General features: G+C 36.0%; 1 protein-coding gene and 1 non-coding gene across 2 annotated transcripts in view; one reads left to right on the top strand and one right to left on the bottom strand.

Annotated features, from left to right (window-relative positions):
* Window positions 1–205: 205 nt before the first annotated feature.
* CEP192 (centrosomal protein 192) overlaps window positions 206–21,754 on the bottom strand; it is a 78,242-nt gene continuing 56,693 nt past the window's right edge. The window contains exons 43-53 of the mRNA XM_038174077.2: window positions 20,152–20,324; window positions 19,691–19,814; window positions 16,844–16,949; window positions 14,810–15,014; window positions 13,441–13,520; window positions 12,621–12,716; window positions 11,107–11,226; window positions 7,101–7,222; window positions 6,138–6,261; window positions 5,622–5,680; window positions 206–697 (exon numbers count right to left, since the gene is read on the bottom strand). Coding sequence (XP_038030005.2) covers window positions 559–697; window positions 5,622–5,680; window positions 6,138–6,261; window positions 7,101–7,222; window positions 11,107–11,226; window positions 12,621–12,716; window positions 13,441–13,520; window positions 14,810–15,014; window positions 16,844–16,949; window positions 19,691–19,814; window positions 20,152–20,324 — 1,348 coding nt within the window. The 3' untranslated portion in view covers window positions 206–558. The remainder of the gene's footprint in view (window positions 698–5,621; window positions 5,681–6,137; window positions 6,262–7,100; window positions 7,223–11,106; window positions 11,227–12,620; window positions 12,717–13,440; window positions 13,521–14,809; window positions 15,015–16,843; window positions 16,950–19,690; window positions 19,815–20,151; window positions 20,325–21,754) is intronic.
* Window positions 18,901–18,972, top strand: TRNAG-UCC (transfer RNA glycine (anticodon UCC)). Its single transcript has one exon. It is a non-coding gene; the product is annotated as a tRNA-Gly (tRNA).

Raw genomic sequence — 21,754 nt, 5'->3', positions numbered from 1 at the left:
CCTTTACCAGGTTGAAGGCATGATATTTAAGAAGTCAGCTTCTGTACTGCAACCACTTCCCCCGCACCCCAAAACAAACTCACACACAAAAAAAACAACAAGCTTTGCTAGGTTCTTGTTTCCTAAGAGCAGGAAGATTAATCATCTACCTACCTACAGTGAGGAACCCTCTAACAACTGAAGACAGAAATCAGATAAAATCAATGGTTAACACGCTTTATTTCTGTATTTACAGTGCTAAAAATAGAATACATTCATATCTAACTAGTCCTAATAAATGCAAAAATAGAAAACTTCCCTCTTCAACAAAAGTGCAGAAACATAAGTTAGAACATGATAACTTTAAAACATACAATGATATTTCTCAGTGTTTTTACTATGAAAATATACTTGTAGAACAAGCACCATAATTCATCTTAAAGAAGATTTTCTGTCAAAGCAGCATCACAGGGCAAAACAAGTAGGAAGTTAGTACGGAAATGTAGTAGCAAATCCTTCAATACTTTAAATTGCATGAACCGTTATAAATTATTATAAATGGCTATAAAACTGTTCTGACTAGTCTCTTGCAACAGCTTTACCACATAGTCGAATACTAACAAAGCCATATTTTTCCGTATGCACATTCAGGACAGCTTCATATATGCCTTCTGCAGGTGGCTTGAACTGGACTGGCATATTGATGTAATGATGGGATCTGTAAAGAGACAATTATGCGCACATTCAGTGTTAATATGCAAGTAAATTGTACCAGATAGAGAAGTCCTAGATTTGATTTTCCAAAGAACAGTGTAATGAATGCTTACTGGATCAATTTATTTATTTTTATAGTTTTGATCTATTTATCTTATGAGGAAGTTCAATTGTAGTATTAGTTGTTTATTGCTGCTAGTTTAGCTGATTAGGTTTGGTCTGCCTCTTTGCGAGAATATCGATAGTATCTTAACTATATTTAGAGCAAAGTTACATTTCTTCCTTTCAAAATTCAGCTGATGAGTTTACTAAAATTTCCAATTCTTGATCAATTTGAAACTAGTAAAATAATTTCATTTCTAATTGCCTCCATGTGAATAAATACTTCACTGAATCATCACAAGCCAATAAATGCATCCACCCTCAAACAGTATTTTCAAGATGTTGCATCATATCTTTTTAGATTATATAAGCATTCTTCTACTCAGACTGCATAAAAACATAATAAATAGTAATAAATAAATAAATAATAATAATAATGAAATCAGCTCTAGGTAGGATGCAATGGCTGGTTGTCTTAATTGTCAAAAGCCTAGAGCGAACGTTTTTAAATATAAACAAGCTATACAAACGAAGGAGATGGAAGTGTGAAGTGGCAACCTATTTGATTCTGTGGCATACAATGGAAATACCCAGTACTAAGAGACAGGTAACAGTATCAGGCATGTAGTAGAATAAGGAAAAGCAAATAGCAAAAGCCAGTAAGACAAAAAAAAAAAAAAAGACAGTTTTTAAACTTTAATGTAATTCCACTTTTCTGCCCTGGACAGTAATTAGTGCTATATAACATCCTCTGCATTGTATTCGTTTCCCCTACTTTTTCCATATCTTGTTCCTACTTCGACATATCTGTTTCATTTTACAGTAATCCAACCTATTGTAATCAGTCTGTGCTCTTACCCTTCTTCTACAATTGGAAGTCATATTTGCCTACTGCATAAACCTGATTCCAGCTTTTTTTTTTTTTTTTAAAAGCTGGAAAATGTATTTTTTTTTTTCTAAACAGAATGCGATCAGTGAGGTAACCTGTTAGGAGTACACGCTATCAGAATATAGACTGATGTGCTATTGTATTCTTTAATTGAGTTGATAGAAAAATGACATGTCGATCGTGAAACACTGAACTAAAATAAACAATACAGCAAAGGAGTTCAGCCAGATAAGTGTTTCATGTCATACTTCAGTGTTATACAACCAATCTGCCAAGCTCTGCCTCTTCAAACACCTATAACATATGGGATGAAGATATTTATTCAGCTTAGTTTAAAAAGAACTTTCATAAATGAAGAACATCAGTAAGACCTTTTTATCTATAATAGATACATTGCAATAGAGAAGAAAATTTAGCAAGAGTTGAGACTGCAGCTGCATACAACCAATCCACTCAAGACTTTACAAAAATAAAAATAAATTCAGGAGGGGTGCACAAGTCTATATCATCTTCAAAATCACATGTGTATGCTTCCTTACATATCCTAACATTTACTCAAAAAGAACAATATAACCAAACTCAAACTTACACTATCAAAACAATAGTAAGTCATGGATGATTCTTTTCAACAGATAACCCCATCTGGCTGGCTTTCAAATATTAATTTCCCAAATAGTTCATCTATGACCTCAATAATATTGAGCAGTTTCTTCGCATGCAGCGACTATATTCCATTTACTTTGACCAATGACTTCAGGTATACATTTAGTTGGTGCTATACACTGTCCTTTCTAAAAGCAGAATTAGTCAGGTATTACTCAGTTTGCTTCATAGCAGCCAGTTGACTTCTCACTATCAAGATAAAGTATAACAGCCTTAAATTCTCATATTTCCTAGTTCAAAGGGAAAGATGTTATTTTCACTTTCTTCAGCAAAGAAAACGGGGAAGGTCAGACTCCAACTATAACAGTTCTTTGGTCTACTACATAGTGTAAATGTCCTTATTAATGGAAGCAACCCAGAGGATTTTTCTGAAGTACAGTAACCAGAAACATAGTCAAAGTATTGTCAGGACAACTCAAATTCACATGCAATTAGCTGTGTTGGTCTGAATTAGAAGTTTTACTTCAGTTCAAGCTTGTCACTATGCCCACAACTCATTCTATGAAGTCTATGTGGCCTTTACAGGTTATTGCATCAATTTCAAGTGGTTTTTCTGAAGTCAGGTATGCCTGAAGCCTACTTCATAGTTAAACACAATCTAATGTTGTAGTCCTCCAAAACCAATATTTCAACAGAAACAGTGCTGGTAAGCTACATCTAAATCACAGTAACCAGGTCTATCAATAGTGAATGATGAATCACAATTGCAAGAATAATAGCAACTGGAAACAGAAATAAATCAGCGAAGTACAGAAGAGTTTTACCTCTTAGCACAGTATCTGAAATATCTACTAGACTGTAATCAGGTTATTTCAGATGGCTTCTGAAGACAACAGAAATACCTTAGTTTTCAAACTTCTTTAGGTAGGCATAACCTGGTAGTCCTTCCAGAAACAGAACTTACTCAAAGGGTCTTATGAAGTCAAGTGTTCTAATGTTTCATCCATATATTTTTGAAATTTGAGAGTTATCTTGTTAAAAGTACGTTTTGCAGCATAGAATATATATATATATATATTGTTATATTGAATTTGTTATATTGTATTTATCAACAAACATAACTCCTCTTTTTAATACAAACTTCAGACAATGTCTTCCCACACATTCTTTACAGGGCTTATATTTTAACCACATAGACGTCATTTTGCGTGTATATATATGCTTTAAGAAATCTGGTGAAAATTACTGAAATTCCTTATTATTTTTCCTGCAGTTTTGGTTGCAAGATGCTGTATTTTGGATAGATCCTGTTGTTATTTTCAATTCAGCAAACAGAGGTGAAGGAATTAGCACTGCTAACTGCTGGTAGTTGTGAGCATACAACCAGTTCAAACAAGAACTGGCAAACCACTGTGCCGGCTTCTGAAGGTCAGATTTCTTGATTTTAAATACAAACATAAACCTGCAATTTTGCTACCCAGATTTAAAATTTGATTACACATGATAGCTTTCAAATTTGGCCCTCAAAATAAAAAGCATGCAACACACCATGTTTATTAAGTAACACTTCTTTTGGTCCAAATGTAGACAGGCGGTACTTTCTATTTTTAAACTTATTTACAGACTAATATTCCAAGTTCCTGAGAACAGTTTTCTTAGCTAATTGCTTTTGAACATTACTTTACAATATGCCCGGATAACCTGAGCTAGACGCAGTTAATGCTGGCTTTCTTGAAATCCTCAATGATATTGTTCTCAAAATCCACTTAAAATTCTTTTAGTAGTTTTTTTTGTTTTTTTTTTTTTTTTTTTTTTTTTTTTGTTTTTTTTTAAAAAAAGCTTCTGTTCAAGTCACATAATTCTTCTGTGCTTTATGCTCTTAAATGGATGAGCTTTTTCAGAGAGCTATGTCGACTTCGGATGAATGAATTATTGGCGTCTTCTAGCTTTTTATATTTACAAATGGAGAAAATAGCCAAATTTACTAGAAGAATGGTACTAGAATGTGATTATAAAAAGGTAGGGTATATTTAGTTTAGTACCTTTTTATTTATTTTTTTAAGTACCTTTTTATTTATTTAGTTTTAGTACCTTTAGAAATAGCAGGCTCAATTTTAGACCTGTTAATTCTGCTTTGTATAAAATCGAGTTTATCAGCTCTCATAGAAAATATACCAAATAGCTTTGATAGCATTTCTCAAGAATATTTTTGAAATATCTAAGTATCTTCCAATAAAGTTACTCATCTTCTTTCATGGAGTGTCATGACATCCTGTCCTTTGTCTGTAGCTGTACAGCCTCAGACAGATCTAGCTATTCACCTTTATTTAGTGAGATTTTACTTTGGTTGCTACTTCCATAAAAACCCTTCTGTGCTGTCCGATATATCATATTTAATAAAAAAAAAAAAAGCCAGTTAAGTAGAGATACTGGAAAATTGCCTAAGTGGAGTAATAACACTTAACAATAAAAAGTGGCTTTAAAAATACCTTGAATACCTGTGGTTACTAACACCACAGCCCTGTTTTTGTAATAAATGCTAAGTATCATTGGTAGACAGGAAACTAGATTAGGAGTCAGAGTATCTAGTTCTATTTCCAACTTGGCTCACAATTTCTATTCTGTATACCCTCAGTTTCTCCATTTTTAAAATGAGGATCTGTGAAACTTCTAATGAAATGGTTGCATTTCTATCTTTCTGACAATCCCACTGTTGCAGACAAGCACAGGAGAGATGCTGTATTTCTTGAAGAGATGACTAACAGGTCTGTCAAATACTTGTAATCAGCTCCGAAGATGATTGGGTATATTTCGAGGGATTGTTATCATCAACACGAAGATTCCTTTTATGCAGGTAATATGCTTAAATATTTAGTATGACCAGGCAATTCCACCGGCTGCTCAAACCTTGTATTTGCAGAGAATCTTTGATGCAGCTCTGCAGATTTGTCAAATTAGAAGCGTGATGAAGGCAATTTGCTTGGTCTGTTGTGTACAAAGTATAAATGGAAGGAATGACTTGATTGTGCACAGTATGCCAAACGGTTAAGTGAAGCATTAGGCTTAGCATTAAAAGCAGCAGCACTGTTAGAAACAATTTGCAGAGAAGAAATTGGCAGATGCAGAAATAACTGTGTGGGCTTTTTCTGCTTCTAACCAAGATTACAGAGCACAGCATTAGCAAAAATATATATACATAAATACCCAGCATTCTGTCTGTCTAATTAAATGTATATATATACATTTTCGCACTGTACATTAACAAGATATTTATCTTACTGATTTTTTTTTAATTTTTTTGTTAGATGAGAGTGTTAGCATAAGCATTACTCACTTTAGAGAGTACTTCGAGTGCTTGATGTAGAAAGGCTCTTTGGGAGTCAAGAATGTCAGCTGCAATTTAATAAAAAATGCTTAAAAACCTCGCTATATCTAAGCCTATCATATTTAATTTAAAACATGGTGAAGATAAACAAGGTCAATTACAGATACAGCTTTAGATAGACGAAGTGTTTGAAAGTAACATGCCCCTATTTGTGAGTATTAAGAAAAATCCAAACCTTAGGATGTTTTAATGAAGCTAAAAATAAAAAAGTAAATCAGAACAACAACAAATCTACATGAACTATAATTTTTTTTTTTCAATTGCATATATTACAAATAACCTCACTGACTCAGTGAACAAAAGGGAAAAATTACAGAGCAGAATTCTTCAGATATAATACCGTCTTTTGAAACTATCAAGCTAAGACTTGCACTATTGCAAACTTCTGTTAAGATTTAAAAATAGCAGTTAAACTGCTGGAAGGACTTATGAGAATATATTCAAAAGCAAGTTTGTTAAACTTACCAAGTGCGTTCTAAAGGTATTATTTCTCAAGTTGACTTTTAATGTGCGTGATTCCCCAACTCTAGTTAGAGGAAAAGTGTACAGGTCTTCTGGTGCATATATCCCTCGAGTTATGTCACATGATCTGATTTGAAAAAGGGAGTTAAGATATTAAAACTTCTTATTTACACAGTCTGCATATATTGATTGCATACTTCAAGACATTCTGATTTCTCATGAGAATAAACCAGGAAAAACAGAAAGATCCTAAAGGCATCAACTCTGTCACCTAAAGTTTTTATAGGCTATACATTTTAGCCATTAAGAATATAATGAAAACTTCACTGCAGGGTAAATATACGTATATTTACTTATATACACTTTTACAATTTGAATTTCCCCCATATGCTTTATTAGAGAGCTAACCTCTTTCCAGGGATTCCATGTTTAACCAGAATATTTTACTCCCCTCCCATAGAATAAGAATTGTAGATCGACTTTAGATTGAAGAACAGCAAAGCTACGACATGCAGTATAATGCTGCTCTTCTTAGAAGCAACTTTCCAGTTCTGTAGAATCTCCAAAATGGAAGATTCTACTGCTAATACTGGCTAGTTTACAGCAACAAATTATAATTAGGCAACTGAGGAACTTTACTGAAAAGAAAAAATATGGGAGACTGAAAAATGCAAAGCTAATAAGACGTTTGGCCAAGTATGGTTTTGCAACTATTTACGCCTTAATATAAAGTTACAGGATAACTCAGGAGGTCTCTAGTTCAACCTCTTGCTCCAGCAAGCACCAGCTCTGAGGTCAGACCAGGCTTCGCAGGGTTCAGTTCAGTCAGGTCCCAGAAATCTCCACAGACTGCACAGCTTCTCTGGACAGCCTGTTCTGCCATATAACTATCCTAACAGTGAAAAGGTTTGTTTTGAAGTTTCTACCCAGCTGCAGCTTCTCATTTAAATTTTTCCCCATACATACCCTGCTTTAATTGTAGGTCCTTCAGAGTAAACCTTCCTTTCTGGTAGAACTGGAAGCCCAGTTCCTATGATGGTATCTGCGGTAGCTCTCGCAACTGCAGTTTTATTTTCAGTTTTAATACCCTATTGGAAAAATAGAGATGTCTTTACATTTTGTATTCAAAAGTATTTAAGTAATTTTCATTATCCGAGAGAAGGGATTAGGGCTTTTTCTTCCTTTTTTTTTCCCCCAAGTATAATATTTCAGAATAGTAGTCTGAATTATTAAGACAAAAGCAATAGTTTGGGAGGAACGCTAACAGGCTTTTGTGCCTAATAAATACTTCTCACAAGCCAGGTCACAGCAAACTAGCAATGCAGGCAGAATCTTGTGAAACCACTAGCAATTCCTCTGCAGATATTCTGCCCATAGGCTTCAGGAACAGCAAAGTCAGCAAAACAACTGCTCCGAAAGGAAGACCTAAGTCATCGTTATAGGCTAAATTCTCAGAAAATCAAGAAAATCTGTAATACTTCTGCATTATAGATAACACATCATTCCAAAGAAAGATCTCTCCAGAGTAAAAGAATCTGATAGTGCATTATATAGTAACTGTTAAACTAAGATGCTAGACCAAAACATCTACCATTTTCAGGGCCTCTATTCGGTGTGCTCTCTAACACAAGGAACCAGCTCATCTTAAGGGAATACTTCGCCAAAAAGCTAATTTCAAATTTTCTATTGTTTGTCAAAATCTAGCCAGATACTGTCTGGAGCTCCTCGGGTCACAACAACTTGAAAAAAGACATAAAAGAACAAAGATTCTTTACCTCCTGTGCTTATGATCATACAACATGATCTTTATTTATTTATTTTCAAACTGTGCTGATGTTTTAGACAAGCAGTTGATTACCTTATGCAGGGAAGACAAAAAAATAGACTATTCTTCAATAGAACTGCTATGACAAACTTGTTTAGACATTCATTTCTTGTTTTGAAGGAGCTGCTAATCAGTCTGTCAGAAGTAACAGCAGCCAGCAACAAAAAAAGTAATCTTTGTTTTAAGAGAATACTCTTCAATTGCAAATAACACATGAACAACTACAGAACCCAATACATAAAGACAAGACAATTGGTATATGTCTCTTGCTTCAAGAACTTTAAGTTTTCCATGTAAGGAAACACGATGGTTGTCACGCCTCAGTGTTATCATTCAAATTCTAATTTAGAATAGGGCAACTTTACTGCATGGGAATAATACACGTTACACAATAATACAGAATAATCAGAGGATCTCCCTGGTTTTGTAAGAGCATCGTGAAGTATTGCATGCTTTACTTGACTCCCTACTGATTTTGCCTGTTTCAAATGAAAGCAGTATGTTAATGCTGTCCAAATGGTTACATTCAGTGCTGTTGATCCAAAGCAACCTCAGGAGCATATGAAACTGTTTAGCTTTAAAATTAGAATTTGTTTTGCTCACTGAGCTTAAAAAAGAGTCTTTCCTACTCTCGCTCTAAGAATAACCAATGAAGATGAAGCTTCCATACATGCTGATAACAATAAAAACCAAATCAAGGCTTCTAAGTGACTCTATGTTTTGTGTTTAGGATTGAGAAATTGAGCTCAGTTTGTTCACTTTGCCTGTTGCAAAATGATATACTAAAAAGTTAGCTACACAGCTAAAGTACACAAATCATACTAAAAAGGTAATATCTTCAAACAATAGGAAGAGTTCTTGATTCAGTTCTCAACTTTCCACGAGCCATCATAACTTAAGTCCTGCCCCAGTAAACAGGTTCTTGCTGATTCACTGCTTCACCAATACTTAATCAATTAATACTAAATTAATACTTGCTTCACCAATACTTAATTAATTAATACTAAAAGAGACCAATACTTAAACCAAAATAGCAATCCAAGAAATTTGTGCACAATGGCGATACTTATTTTTACTCCAATGATCTTTGACCAATTTGTGACAGCAGCCTAACAAACGTTTTTCAGGAAAAGAAAAAATTGAGTTTGAATCACCAGTATTGACATGCTTGGGCTGCAAAGGGTACGTACAATTCTTGCTTTCCCTGTCCATAGGATCAGATTGGAGACAGGATCTTCTAAGCTGCTGACTATCGTTTCTAGCTGTGGCGACTATAAATGCATGCAGAGCATAATCAAAGTCATAGATAATTGTTTCTTAAAGAAAAAAAAAAAATCAAAGCAGTGTCACTGATTTTCCTAAATTCACCTGGTTCTTTTAGTTCTTTCCTGATCTCCTTCACATTTTCTTTTCTTTTGAAGTGGTGTAATATATAAGTACTGCTCAGTCATTGTGAATGACAGTCAGTCTTCCTACTTCGTTTTATCAAAAGTCACATTAACCATAGCCGTAGCCCTCTTTGCCTCAGCAAACCCAGCATGATACAAGTCCTTTTCAAAGTTGTAATAATGCAGTCTAAACTCTTGATCCCTAGGACATAACAGACAATAATTGACTTGCCATCTCAACTAAAAGTGGATCTGATGAAAAAGCCGCAATAATCTAAGTAAATGTTCTGTGTTGACCCCTCTTGCAAACTGATACATAATTCTTTACCTAGATGATAAACAAAATATTTTCAACTCTTTTTCAAAATGATCTCAACATTTTTCTGCAATGTTTTTCCCATAAGCATATGGAGATGCTGGAAAAATCTAACTGTTAAAACAGCTTTAGAAAAAAATCAAGAAGAACAAATCTGACATGTTAGTTCAAAAACATTAATATCAAGTTGTGCTGCTCAAAGATTTAACACAACTCTGACAACTAGTCATGTTCTAAGAAGAGAATCATCCAGAACTTTAGATTTCTGATAAAGAATTCATCTCCTCTCAATTTCAACAAGCTTTTAACAGTCAAATGATAAATGCTTTCCTCATTTTAAGGAAACTTATGTTCAAAGAGTTTGATGAAATCTAAAAAAAAAAAACTCTCTCAAACCAGATACTACACAGGTCTCATTCTTCCAGCAAAAATTACAAGTCACTTAACATATGCATTATTAACAAGCCCACTTTTCAACATAATGAACTACTGGGAAGAACAAATACCCTCAAAAAAAAAAAAAAAAAAAAAAAAAGACAGGTCCTTCTATCCAAGAAGGATAAGTAAGGTTCGTTCTACTGAAGCATCCTTGGTACTCTACAGGAAGACCTTAAGTATTTACCAGGGCTTCTCAAAAAAATCAAGTCAAACTTTCTGGAGAGAAAAAAAAAAAAAGCATATATAGTACTCACATAATACCTAATATACCTAATATAGTTGTTCACATTCAGCTCATTTAACTAAACGTTAGAATTCACTCTTAAATATTTAGAAATAGGTTCTCTGTCTCTTTCAGGCACCTCTTGGATGGATGATGAGGTAGTAATTAAAAGAAAGGTAAGAAAAGAGCACAGAAAATTAGTTCTAACTCCCAAATCCTTCTCTCCATGCTCACCATAAAACAAGACCTGAGGAACATGGTGGACACAAAGGAGAGCTCAGATCTAATCCTCCCATGTATAAATCTCAAAAATCACCCCCATCGATCCTGAGTTCTGATAAAGCATTCAAATAGACTCCATCAGAAACAAATCCATGTAACCAGTACAGGTGTTTTTATATTCCAGTATTGCATTAAGTTACATATTAGAGCAAAGGGCAATCACTTTGATATTCATTTACATAAATGAAACCAATACACTGTGTCTGATGTAAGTAAGCCTGCTTCTACAGAAAGAATTCCCACAGAGGTCAAGTTTCTTTACTTTCTCTGAGCAGACAAATATTTTACATGTTAAATGACAAAAGATAATGCATTATCATATAAGCAAGACAAGAAATGTATTTTTAATATAAGAAAAGCAATACAGTTTAAGCTAACACAATATTCCTCTTTTTTTCAGAATAACATTGGGGCATACCAGAGATACTGCTGTATAGTAACATTAAGAGGTTATCAAAAAATTATGCTCAGGACAGAGTTAATAGCATTTATATACTCACTACTCCACAAAGCTGAAATCTTAGTTTGTGTTTCCAACTAGGTTTCTCAACAGGGTGACACTCAAGGTCCCAAAACTGGGAGTAATCCCCATCCTGTCTAGGTAAAAATATTAGAGGAACCTACCAAAACAAGAGAAACATTTTGCAGAAGTTTACTAAAATAATCTATCCAACTTTACAATCATACTTACACAAAGTTACAGTTAAGCCGGCATAAAATTTGCTCACTACAGAAACTGATGCATACATTAATGGCTCATCCTCCCTACCCCACAAACAAAAAAAAAGTTCTGATGAAACAGATTGTGCAAGCACTCACACAAAAATTAAGTTCAGCTAATCTTCCTTAAAAAAAGTCAGCAAGTGCTTGCACAATTATTTTTATTAGTAAAACGGGGGAGAAGTGTACCACGAGGGGAATATGTCACAGACTAAGTTGTTGAGAACTTAGTCTGTAAGTATCTTGTACTACAATTACTAGAAGGACTGAAATTTAAAGTAAATTACAGGCCACATATTTGACCATCCTTAAAGGTCACCTGTGTAATAAAGGATCCTTTCTATATAATGTTGTACATGGTTAATTCAACTGTAGCCTTGCTTTGATTTCAGTGTTGGGATAAAAGAGAGCTAATAGTGACAGCAACCTACACCTTATCAGCTCTGCCCAACAGTCTCATATGCCAGTAATCAAAACATTATTCTAATAAATACACCTGAATTGGGACTGATAAGGCAAACATGTTTGTTTAAAATCAAACCATGGTTTCCAGTAGTAGCATAACCAATGAAACTGAAAGGAAGTCTTCTATTTCTTGTAAATAGATCCTAAATTGCATCATCAATATTGCAATCCATAACAATTAAAATATAGGTGTTCTTGAAGACAAACAGACAGAATTGGGGATAGACTGGGGACTAGATGATCTTTCAAAGTCCCCTCCAATCCCTTCCATTCTGTAATTAAAGTAGTATTAGGGGAGGTGAGGGACAAAAGCTCTATAGAAACCCCTTCAAGTACATCCCTGAATGTGTTTTATAACTGTGGTTATGAAACCCTCTACTGGCCAGAAGATAAAATTGTAAGTCAAATGAAATCAATTTCAAGAACAGAAATTTGTTCCTAAAGAACTACAAAGAGACCACTCCTTAAGGAAATTAGTTCTCATATCAGTTTTGTAGTAACACAGGATTAGTTGTAATATTGTTGTGGATTTTACAAAACATCTGAAAACAATTTTCTGTTCTAGGATGGTTTATCTTCTAAAACAAACAAAAAGTGACACAAAGTCAAACTACAGATTGCATGAATTCTTAGAATTAACTCAGCTGACACTGTAACAGCCGGGGTAAGAAGACAATGAGTGGGAAGTAGATACTGACTACCTGATACACATTATCAGATAGAGCATAACCAGCTTCAAAAATTCGACTGCTATTTCCAAGAATTTCTCCCATAAGGTATCATCTCACAGTTAAGGTAAACTGACGTATTTCAAGCATATTAAATGTACCTTTTCTTTTCCATGAGCTTCAAGAGTACCAGAAACACGGTAACATATGAAAGCAGAGTAAGTAACCCTATAAATAGGATCAGGTCCGTCCACACCCTGCAAATAAAGTTATGAGTCAGATTCGGAAAACATTAAAGAAACACACACGTGCATGCACATGCACTGTCCTTGCAAAGGACTGAAAAAAACGCAGACTACTTTCAACTAAACAAACATTGAACCCTTCAGCAAATGAGCCGAGACATGAAACTATTACATTGAGGAAGTCATCATTCTACCTTAAAAACAAAGGGACCATCAGAGCACTCAAACTATCACAGAATAGGAAAGTATTTACAGACATTAACATTACAGCTACAATTGCAGAGGCAACAGTAGTGTGATTCAAATATCCTTGATTTAACTTTAAATTACCTACAGAGATATCACATATAGCATAATTCTACAAGCACAAGTCTCTTAACAAGAGAAGTTAGTCTGGCATTCTGGATCAGAAATGAACACACATCTTTTATGTATGTTCGATTATTTAATGCAATCTGGAGGATTACACTGGATGAGCACAGGCAAATTCATTAAGTGAACCACAAATTGTCCAGCACTGATTCACAGCCAGAGCACAGTACTGAGGAAAAGACTAAAACATCTCCTTAATGTGGACAGGCAGAAAAACTGAGAAGAAACCCTGAAACTGAGTTGAGGCTCAAATACACATTTTTTTTCTGGAGAGGCTAGAGGGAGAAAGAGCAGCAGGAAGAGGGAAAAAAGAAAAAACCCAAGAGACTGGTGCTGTACACTACCAATACAAGCACTCACTCACTTTAACATAAGGTGGTGTAAATGGCAACAAATTCCACCTCACGTTTTCATCCCCCTTATTCTCCATTTCCAGGTAACTCTCTGGAAGAGAAAAATCAGACAGATAAATATATAAAACACCTTTGTTCAAGTACCTTTAGTTGAAAGGATTTAAACAGAAAGCCCGTATTTCTAGACATAAAGATGTTTAATGGAAACAGTTCTCATGATGCCAAGTAGATCTGAAACTTCAGGAGCAGACTTAAAGCACACTGTTGTAAAATCCTTGAAAGCTCATATAAATCAATTTGTAAGTCTTCTAATGAAGAGTAATATCAAAGATACTTACAAGAAACAAACTGAGACCTACACCTAACCCTCAAAAACCCTAAACAAGAGTAGATAATTCTACCAAAGACCGTGAAGCATGTCCAAGAAAGTTACATGAATGTACTGCTTATAGTAGGAAGTAAGCTTAAAATCCAGGATAAGACCATTATCAGGGAAAAATCTAAGTCACCTTCAACAGTCTCAATTTATTGCATTCAGGTTTTTGGCAGATATCTTCACTTTCTAGTGTACAAAAATATCCCTCAATAGCCTCTCCCCCCCCCCCCACCCCCCCCCCCCCCCCAAAAAAAAAAAAAGATACCCAATTCTCTTCCTAGATACTATTTGGATGCTTAGTGAAGAACACCAATGGTATTCTTGTTTGGGACCAACCAAACCAAGGACTAACAAATCTGGAATGTACATGTACATGACAGAATGATAGCTCCATACAGTAACTTGAAGAATTTTAAGCATTACTGGAATTAAAAGTACAAACTGAGGATTTTAGAAACCATTATCAACAACATCCTTGTAGATCGTTTTGAACAAGACAGGGATAGCCAGTCTCATAGCTGACATTCCTATTGTCTTAAGGAAGAATGTTTATTTCTCTACGTGTAGATAGCGTCCACTAATATCTTAGGGACACACACAAAGACGAAGAGAACAAGTGTACTTCACAATAGCATGATCCAAAAAAGGTTCAACAAAACACAGTAACCACAAGGCACCTTCTTTGCGGAGACACATTATGGTTGTATTCATCATAATTTATTTAAGAAATTGGCAATTTATCTCTCTGTATGCAAACTATCTGCAGGAAATGGTGTTGCTATACCACAGAAGGAGAAGGAAAAAGGTTTATTTCCTGCTAAAAAGAATACAATCACAAGGACTAACATTTCAGCAAAGATCAAGAGAGGGGAACTGTCCAATCACACTGGATGAAAACAAAAACCAAGTCAATGCATTCAAGTTCTCAAACATGCAATATAGTGAACAGAAACTACGAGTATAAGATACTGCAGATGTTCCATTTACTATGCAAGTATTATTACCTGAGCTTTCACCAGCTCTTGTTTCAGGAAACAGAACAGATTTGTTCTTTATTACCATTTTTGTTAAAGGGGACGCTGAGAGAGGTTTTGCCACATGAACAGTAGGACTTGCAGACTGTAGAGCAAATATATCCCGTCTTCTAGATGGAGAGCCTGCTCCAGGTACATCTTGTACATTCCCCTCTTGAATCTGCACTTTAATAAACTTTTGCACAATTTGGAGAGTAAGAAAGATTTAAATAGTGAACGTTTTTATATCAACAAGTCAAACTATTAAGCTCTATTTCCTTGAGCTGTAAGAACTCACATTGTCCAGCTTCACTTTTTTTCTGTTGGAATGTGAATTACCTGGTCTTCTCTAACTTCAGGTCATAAAGTTGTAAGATTGTAAGACAAATTTAATACAGGAGAATAAGAAAATTTATTCAACATTTACTATCTAGAAATTTTAATTCAATACTTTAGATGCTCTGTTAAGGCTGAACTCCTCTCAAGTTGTGCCCAAGGATCCTTAGGTTGGATATTAGGAAAAATTTCTTCACTGAAAGGGTCGTGAGGCACTGTAAAAGGCTGCCCAGGAAAGCAGTTGAGTCACCATCCCTGGAGGTATTCAAAAGACATGTAGATGTGGTGCCTAGAGACATGGTTTAGTGGTAGATGCAGCCATGCTAAGTTAAAGGTTGGACCAGATGATCTTAGAGGTCTTATCCAACTTAAGTGACTATGATTCTCTTCAAACCTTTTTCATATTGTTGAACATAACAGTTAAAGATGTGCAATGTTCATTTCCTTCTCAACTTATTATTCTCATCAAGTTCTCTGCTTTTTTCTTTTTTTCTTTTTTTTTTTTTTGGGGGGGGGGGAGGGGGGAAGAGGGTGCAGGGAGGCTTGTTTAAGCCAGAGTCACAGAATGGTTTGGGTTGGAAGAAACCTTAAAGATTGCCCAGTTCTACCACCCCTGCCATGGGTAGGGACATTTCCTGCCCAAGGTTGCTCAAAGCCCCCATCTAGCCTGGTCTTGAACACTTTCAGGGATGAGGCATCCACAGGTTTTCTGGGAAATCTGTTCCAGTGCCTCACTGCCCTCATAATAAAGAATTTCTTCCTAATATCCAATTTAATTCTACCTTCATCCCATCTAAAACAGTTACCCCTTGTCCCATCACTGTGCTCCCTGATAGAGTCCCTCCCCAAAGCAGTTTTCAGTTCTGTATCATGCACATAATTTTCCTTCATCAAGAAGGTAAGTAGATATGCTATTTTATCCTTTCAGTGTCTTTAATTTCTCTTCTTGCACCATTAGAATTAACCCAAAATACATGCTGGCTGTAAAAATGACAATCAAATGTCTATTTCTTTGGAGGAGATTACCAAGGAGCCTTTCTACTATTATGCTGATGAAAGCACAAAACCTGTTGGCTTCATAAATTTTATTATTATGCCTTAATTCAATCAGGGCAAAGTCTTGGCTTAAAACACATGAAGAGGAGAATCTGTTCTACACATTATCTCAGACTTCTCCGCCAGAAGGTTAAGTTCACCTTAAGGGTGCCCAAAAGAAGCTGCATTGTCTTTTCAAGTAGCATACCTAAACTTTTCATCTTAAAATATTATATAAACTAGTTAGAGACAGTTATATATAAAAACAAATATCTAAATATATATATGAAAATATAAAAAAGCAGAGAAAAACATATACTGATATATATAAAAATATAAATCTAGCATTTCTAGAAATTGATGTGTAAGCGATGGGTATACAGATGCAATTTTTGTTGGCAACACAGTCCAAGTGTTCGCCTTACAGTACTTCTTTAGAGATGAATGAACCAAGACAAGAATTTCAGTTTCCAAAACATGATCTTTTTCTTTTTGAAAGGTGAACTTTACGAATTTGGGGAGATTGGCTAGATGGGGGATTTAAATGAGAATCAAGTTTACATAAATTGTGCTCCACATCTAAAATCTTTTAGCAACATTGCTTTGCTGCATGCTAGTAAAGTCACAAGCTCAGCTCTCAAGTAAGCCACGTACTTTTTGTCCATTATCACAATGGATATAGATAAGTCCACTCCAAGGAATTAAAGAAGGCTTCGTGGCAAGTGATGGACTAGGACTCACCAGAATCAGTGTACGGCTCCTAATAAAAAGAAAAAAAGTTAGCAAGATCCTCATATTAGATTGAACATCTAAAATAGATCTCACTAGCTCAAGAATGAATGCATTTTTAAGATAGTAAGTGAAGATGATCTAGAAATAATTTTAAAATTTTCGCATTTTCAATTTACTACTGAGGTTTAATTATTAGAAGATTAACAATATCAAGTGTTATAAATAAGTTTTATAGGTATAAGTTTTTACAAACAAATTTCACAAACTTGTTATTGATGATTGTATAAGCAGAAAAAGGGGGAAAAAATTATTAATCATTAGCACATATACCCTGTCAATCCACATAAAACTACATGAATCAAATAAAATAGATAAAATAAAGCTTCAATGCTAGTGCACAAGGAAGCTTCTGTTCGAAATATACTGCACAAATTATATCTTTGAAACCAATTCTAGTTGCAGCTTGCTTTCCTTCCTTCCATTCAGAACCAGAACCACTGATTTTCAAAAAAAAAAAAAAAAAAGTTTTTAAAGTTATAAATGGTTTCTCTGGTTATTCTAGGAAGGGCAAACCATAGCGTCCACTAAACTCATTTCCAAGTAGCCACAACCTAATACAGTTGTTTGACCAGTGAGAACATAAATTCTGATTTACATGCTCCATATTCTACATCATAAAATCTTAAATATAAAAGAGCAGAAAGACAGCAACAAAGTAGCTTTCTGCTGTCAAACAGACATCAACAGCCTTTAAATACTAAATCAGGATATTCCTATTTCCTTAAAGAATTGTTTCAATAAATAATGGGTAGGATTTTAGTTTCTATCAGGAGGAAGCCTTTCATTGGCATAGCCAACCACTACATATGCAAAGCAACTGCAACCATATATATATATATTTTAATTGATTTATTTTTATTAAAGTCTCAGCATTCTTCAGAATCTTTACATTTATGGTACTTATTTACACTCTCCCCCTCTCTAATATACAAGGTGTGTATGTGAGAATATGACTTACTAAGTACACACTGCCTCAGTTACCCAATGTCACAAACCATTCCATTGTCAAGGAGAAGCTGATAGGAGCCAAACCATTTACTGCAAGCTTCATATACAAATCCGATTTGCATGGAGTCACAAACCACATGCATCTCAAAGATCATATTTAGTCTGATGACACTGCCCCTCAGTGCTTTCATTGCTGTGGAATGGATGAAAAAGTTTGCCTAACCACCCTTTCCAACCTTATTCAAAAGGGAAGCCCCAGAGACACTTTCTGAAAAACACCATTGCAGACTTTCCAGATTCCAACAATCCCTGCTCCAAAAGTGCATCTCCTTTCACGGCACCTACCTACACTCAGCACTGAGACACTTTCACATGAAAATCTTCGAGTGCTACCAAATTTGGTAGGAACTCTGCACTTCATGATTCCACACTCAGACAGGTTTAGAGGTTGCCTCAATCACATTCCAGTGAACTTAAAGAGTTTTTGTCAAGCTGAAACAGGAGGCAGCCTGCTTGATCTGACATGCTCGAACACAGCAAAGGCAGTCCTTGATCTTAGGACTTGCTTTCACTGTCACTAAAGAATCATACCTTCTCCTTTCCTAGGCTAAATCAGTTTGAGAATTCCACGCAGCTCCAGCAATCACAGTGTTTATTATAAAAGATTCTCCCTGAATGGCAGAAGTGCTCTTGGCACTGCAGTGAGATAGTCATGAAAAGCAGAAAACCAGGCAAATGTAGCTTGCCATGCTTAAGTCAGCCGTTCCCACAGGTCTGTTTCCTGTTTGCAGACCTCCGTTCTCAATCCAGACTACTTACTTTGACTCAGCTTGTTAGGTTTCAACACATTCTTCTCAAGTGAAAGGAATACGTTTTAAAATTACACAATACAAGAAAGTTTATTTAATGCTGTCTTCAATTCTGTCTTACTAGAAAATCATTCTTCAGACAGCCCTGAGCCCAAGGGCACAGCGTTGGTGGTATAGTGGTGAGCATAGCTGCCTTCCAAGCAGTTGACCCGGGTTCGATTCCCGGCCAACGCATGTTACAATTTTGGTGAATGGAGTTAAATCCAGTTGGAGGCCGGTCACTCGTGGTGCCCCCAGGGCTCAGTACTGGGGCCAGTCCTCTTTAATATCTTTATCGATGATCTGGATGAGGGGATCGAGTGCACCCTCAGTAAGTTTGCAGATGACACCAAGTTAGGTGCGTGTGTCAATCTGCTCGAGGGTAGGAAGGCTCTGCAGGAGGATCTGGATAGGCTGGACCAACGGGGCTGAGGTCAACTGCATGAAGTTCAACAAGGCCAAGTGCCGGGTCCTGCATCTGGGGCACAACAACTCCAAGCAGAGCTACGGGCTGGGAGATGAGTGGTTGGAAAGCTGCCTGGCAGAGAAGGACCTGGGAGTTATGGTTGATAGTTGGCTGAATATGAGCCAGCAGTGTGCTCAGGTGGCCAAGGCGGCCAACGGCATCCTGGCTTGTATGAGAAGCAGTGTGGCCAGCAGGGCTAGGGAAGTGATCATTCCCCTGTACTCGGCTCTGGTGATGTCACACCTCGAGTACTGCATTCAGTTTCGGGCCTCTCACTACAAGAAGGACATCGAGGTGCTCAAGCATGTCTAGGGGTCTGAAGAACAAGTCTTATGAGAAGCAGCTGAGGGAGATGACAAAATATCTATACCATGGAGACCATCAAAATAAATCGCTCCAAGCCTTCATGCTTTTACATATAAAGGAAAACTATGAAAAGAAACTTACTCAGGTTCAATAACTCCATGTTGTGGGGTTATAGTAAGGCAGTGACCTGGCCATGAAAGCTCAAACGTCAGCATCCTATTAGAATGGTTGACAATTTGTACATGCCCAGTATCAGCTGTTCCACCTGTAAAACAAAGGCAACTATAAACAGCTAACATGTAAAAAAACAAAACAACACAGTAGTGTCCAGAAGTCTGAGACATCAATTAAGATAAAGCATTTTCTGCCTTTCTGCCCTATTTTTAACTTCAAAAAGCTTTAAGATATTTGTAATAATGTAGCAAGTATTATAGATATACAAACAATATAACCACAACTGTTCACGCCAAGGTTATTGTTCAGGTGCAACATTACATGAAGCATGACTGTTGCTCAAGCCACGTTTACAAGCACAAACATACTAAGTAGTACAGTTATTTTAGTACTAGGATGTTGCTTTATTAACTTCAGAAAATACTTACTGATAGAAGGAGGTGTCAAAATCAAGTGCTCAGGCTTAACAGTCCAAGTCTGTTGAACATCTACTTGATTCTGAATGAGATCATCGGTTTTTACAGGTAATGGAGGACCCTGAGGTCCTTTAACAGGAAGAACATCCAAAGTTGCATTGATATGTCTGACAGAGTTCTCAGATCTGAAAAAATAAGATTGGGTTAAGCAAAAGTAGTAATGAAAATAACTTAGTAATTTTAACAGCCTACTTTTAATATTTTTCAAAATTTAATACTGAAATAAGATGCTCTTCACATGTGTTTTCAGTTTAAATCTCAGTTGAAAAAAATGAAGTCAGCAGCTAAATCATGACACAGCTTTTTCCCAGGATGTTTAGAAGTTGCTTAATAGAAGGCACTAAAACAATTACCTTGAGGTGATAGTAAATAGCTTTCTCTATACATACTTAGATTAAAAAGGCACTGCAGAGAGAAATGAGGCAGTGCAAGTTGTCCTTAGCAGAATCACAGAATACCTGAGGTCAGAAGGGACCTCCGGAGACCAACTAGTCCAACAACCTGCTCAAAACATGGTCAGCTACAGCAGGTCAGTCCAGGTAGCTTTAAAATTTCTCAACAAATAGAAATTTGACAATTATCTGGCAGCCTGTTCCAGTGCCTGACCACCCTCAACAGGAAAAAAAATAATTCTTATTTTTAAATGGAATTTCTTGCATTTCATTTTGTGCCTATTGCCTCTTGACCTGTCACTGAACACCAGTGAAAAGACTGGCTCTCTTCTCTGCTTTCCCCATCAGGTACTTTGTTAAATTCAGCCCCCCCCCGCCCCCAGGCCTTCTTTGCTTGAGGCTAAACTAAACCAGCTGCCTCAGCCTCTCCATGTAAGACACATGCTCCAATACCCTAATCTTCCTTACGGCCCAGCACTCCACAGTTTTTCTTGCAAAAGACATGGCAGGTAAACTCATACTCAAAAGCTAGGAAGTTGCTATTTTGGGATTTGGTGTATTTTCTTAGGTTAAATGCTTAACTGGCAATAAAATTGATTTTAAATAGTAAAATAAAAGCAGAATTCAGCAGTGCAGGGAAAAAATACCTAACTTTTGCTCTGTACAGCATTATGTAAATGCTACTCTTTTCCCTAATATGTCTACTTTTATTTTGTAAGCCTTCTGAGACTCCTCACGCAGCTTAGAACAGAATTAATACCTATGGATTAATCCCTTAAGATAGTGATGAAATCGGGAAGGCAACCAATTCACACCCATGACACAGCATTTCACAACGGCCATACAAGTTGTTAACAGTTAGATCTCTTCTGAGAATTACAGTTTACTTGGAAAGTGAAGATCCTCATGATGCTTAGCCAGTGAATAAGTTCAAAACTAGAAGAACTGCTAAGGCTATTAAGCAGGATGGAAAAAAGGCTTGAAAAGTGTCCTGCTTGCTGCTGTGGATACTTGCTTCCAGTCTCTATCTTTATGATCCCACCATGCCAGCCTACAAATATGTGTCAAGTAGACCAAAGCGTTCAGCATTTGGAGTGCAACATGCACAAGTGATTCCAAGGCAGTGTCTAAATAAGTAGATGTTAAACGGGACTAGGTAGAAC

The sequence above is a fragment of the Anas platyrhynchos genome, chromosome 2, assembly GCF_047663525.1.
Source record: "Anas platyrhynchos isolate ZD024472 breed Pekin duck chromosome 2, IASCAAS_PekinDuck_T2T, whole genome shotgun sequence".
NCBI classification, from domain to species: Eukaryota; Metazoa; Chordata; class Aves; order Anseriformes; family Anatidae; genus Anas; species Anas platyrhynchos.
The sequence above is the reverse complement of the archived record's forward strand: the minus strand, read 5'-3'. Positions and strand labels throughout refer to the sequence as shown.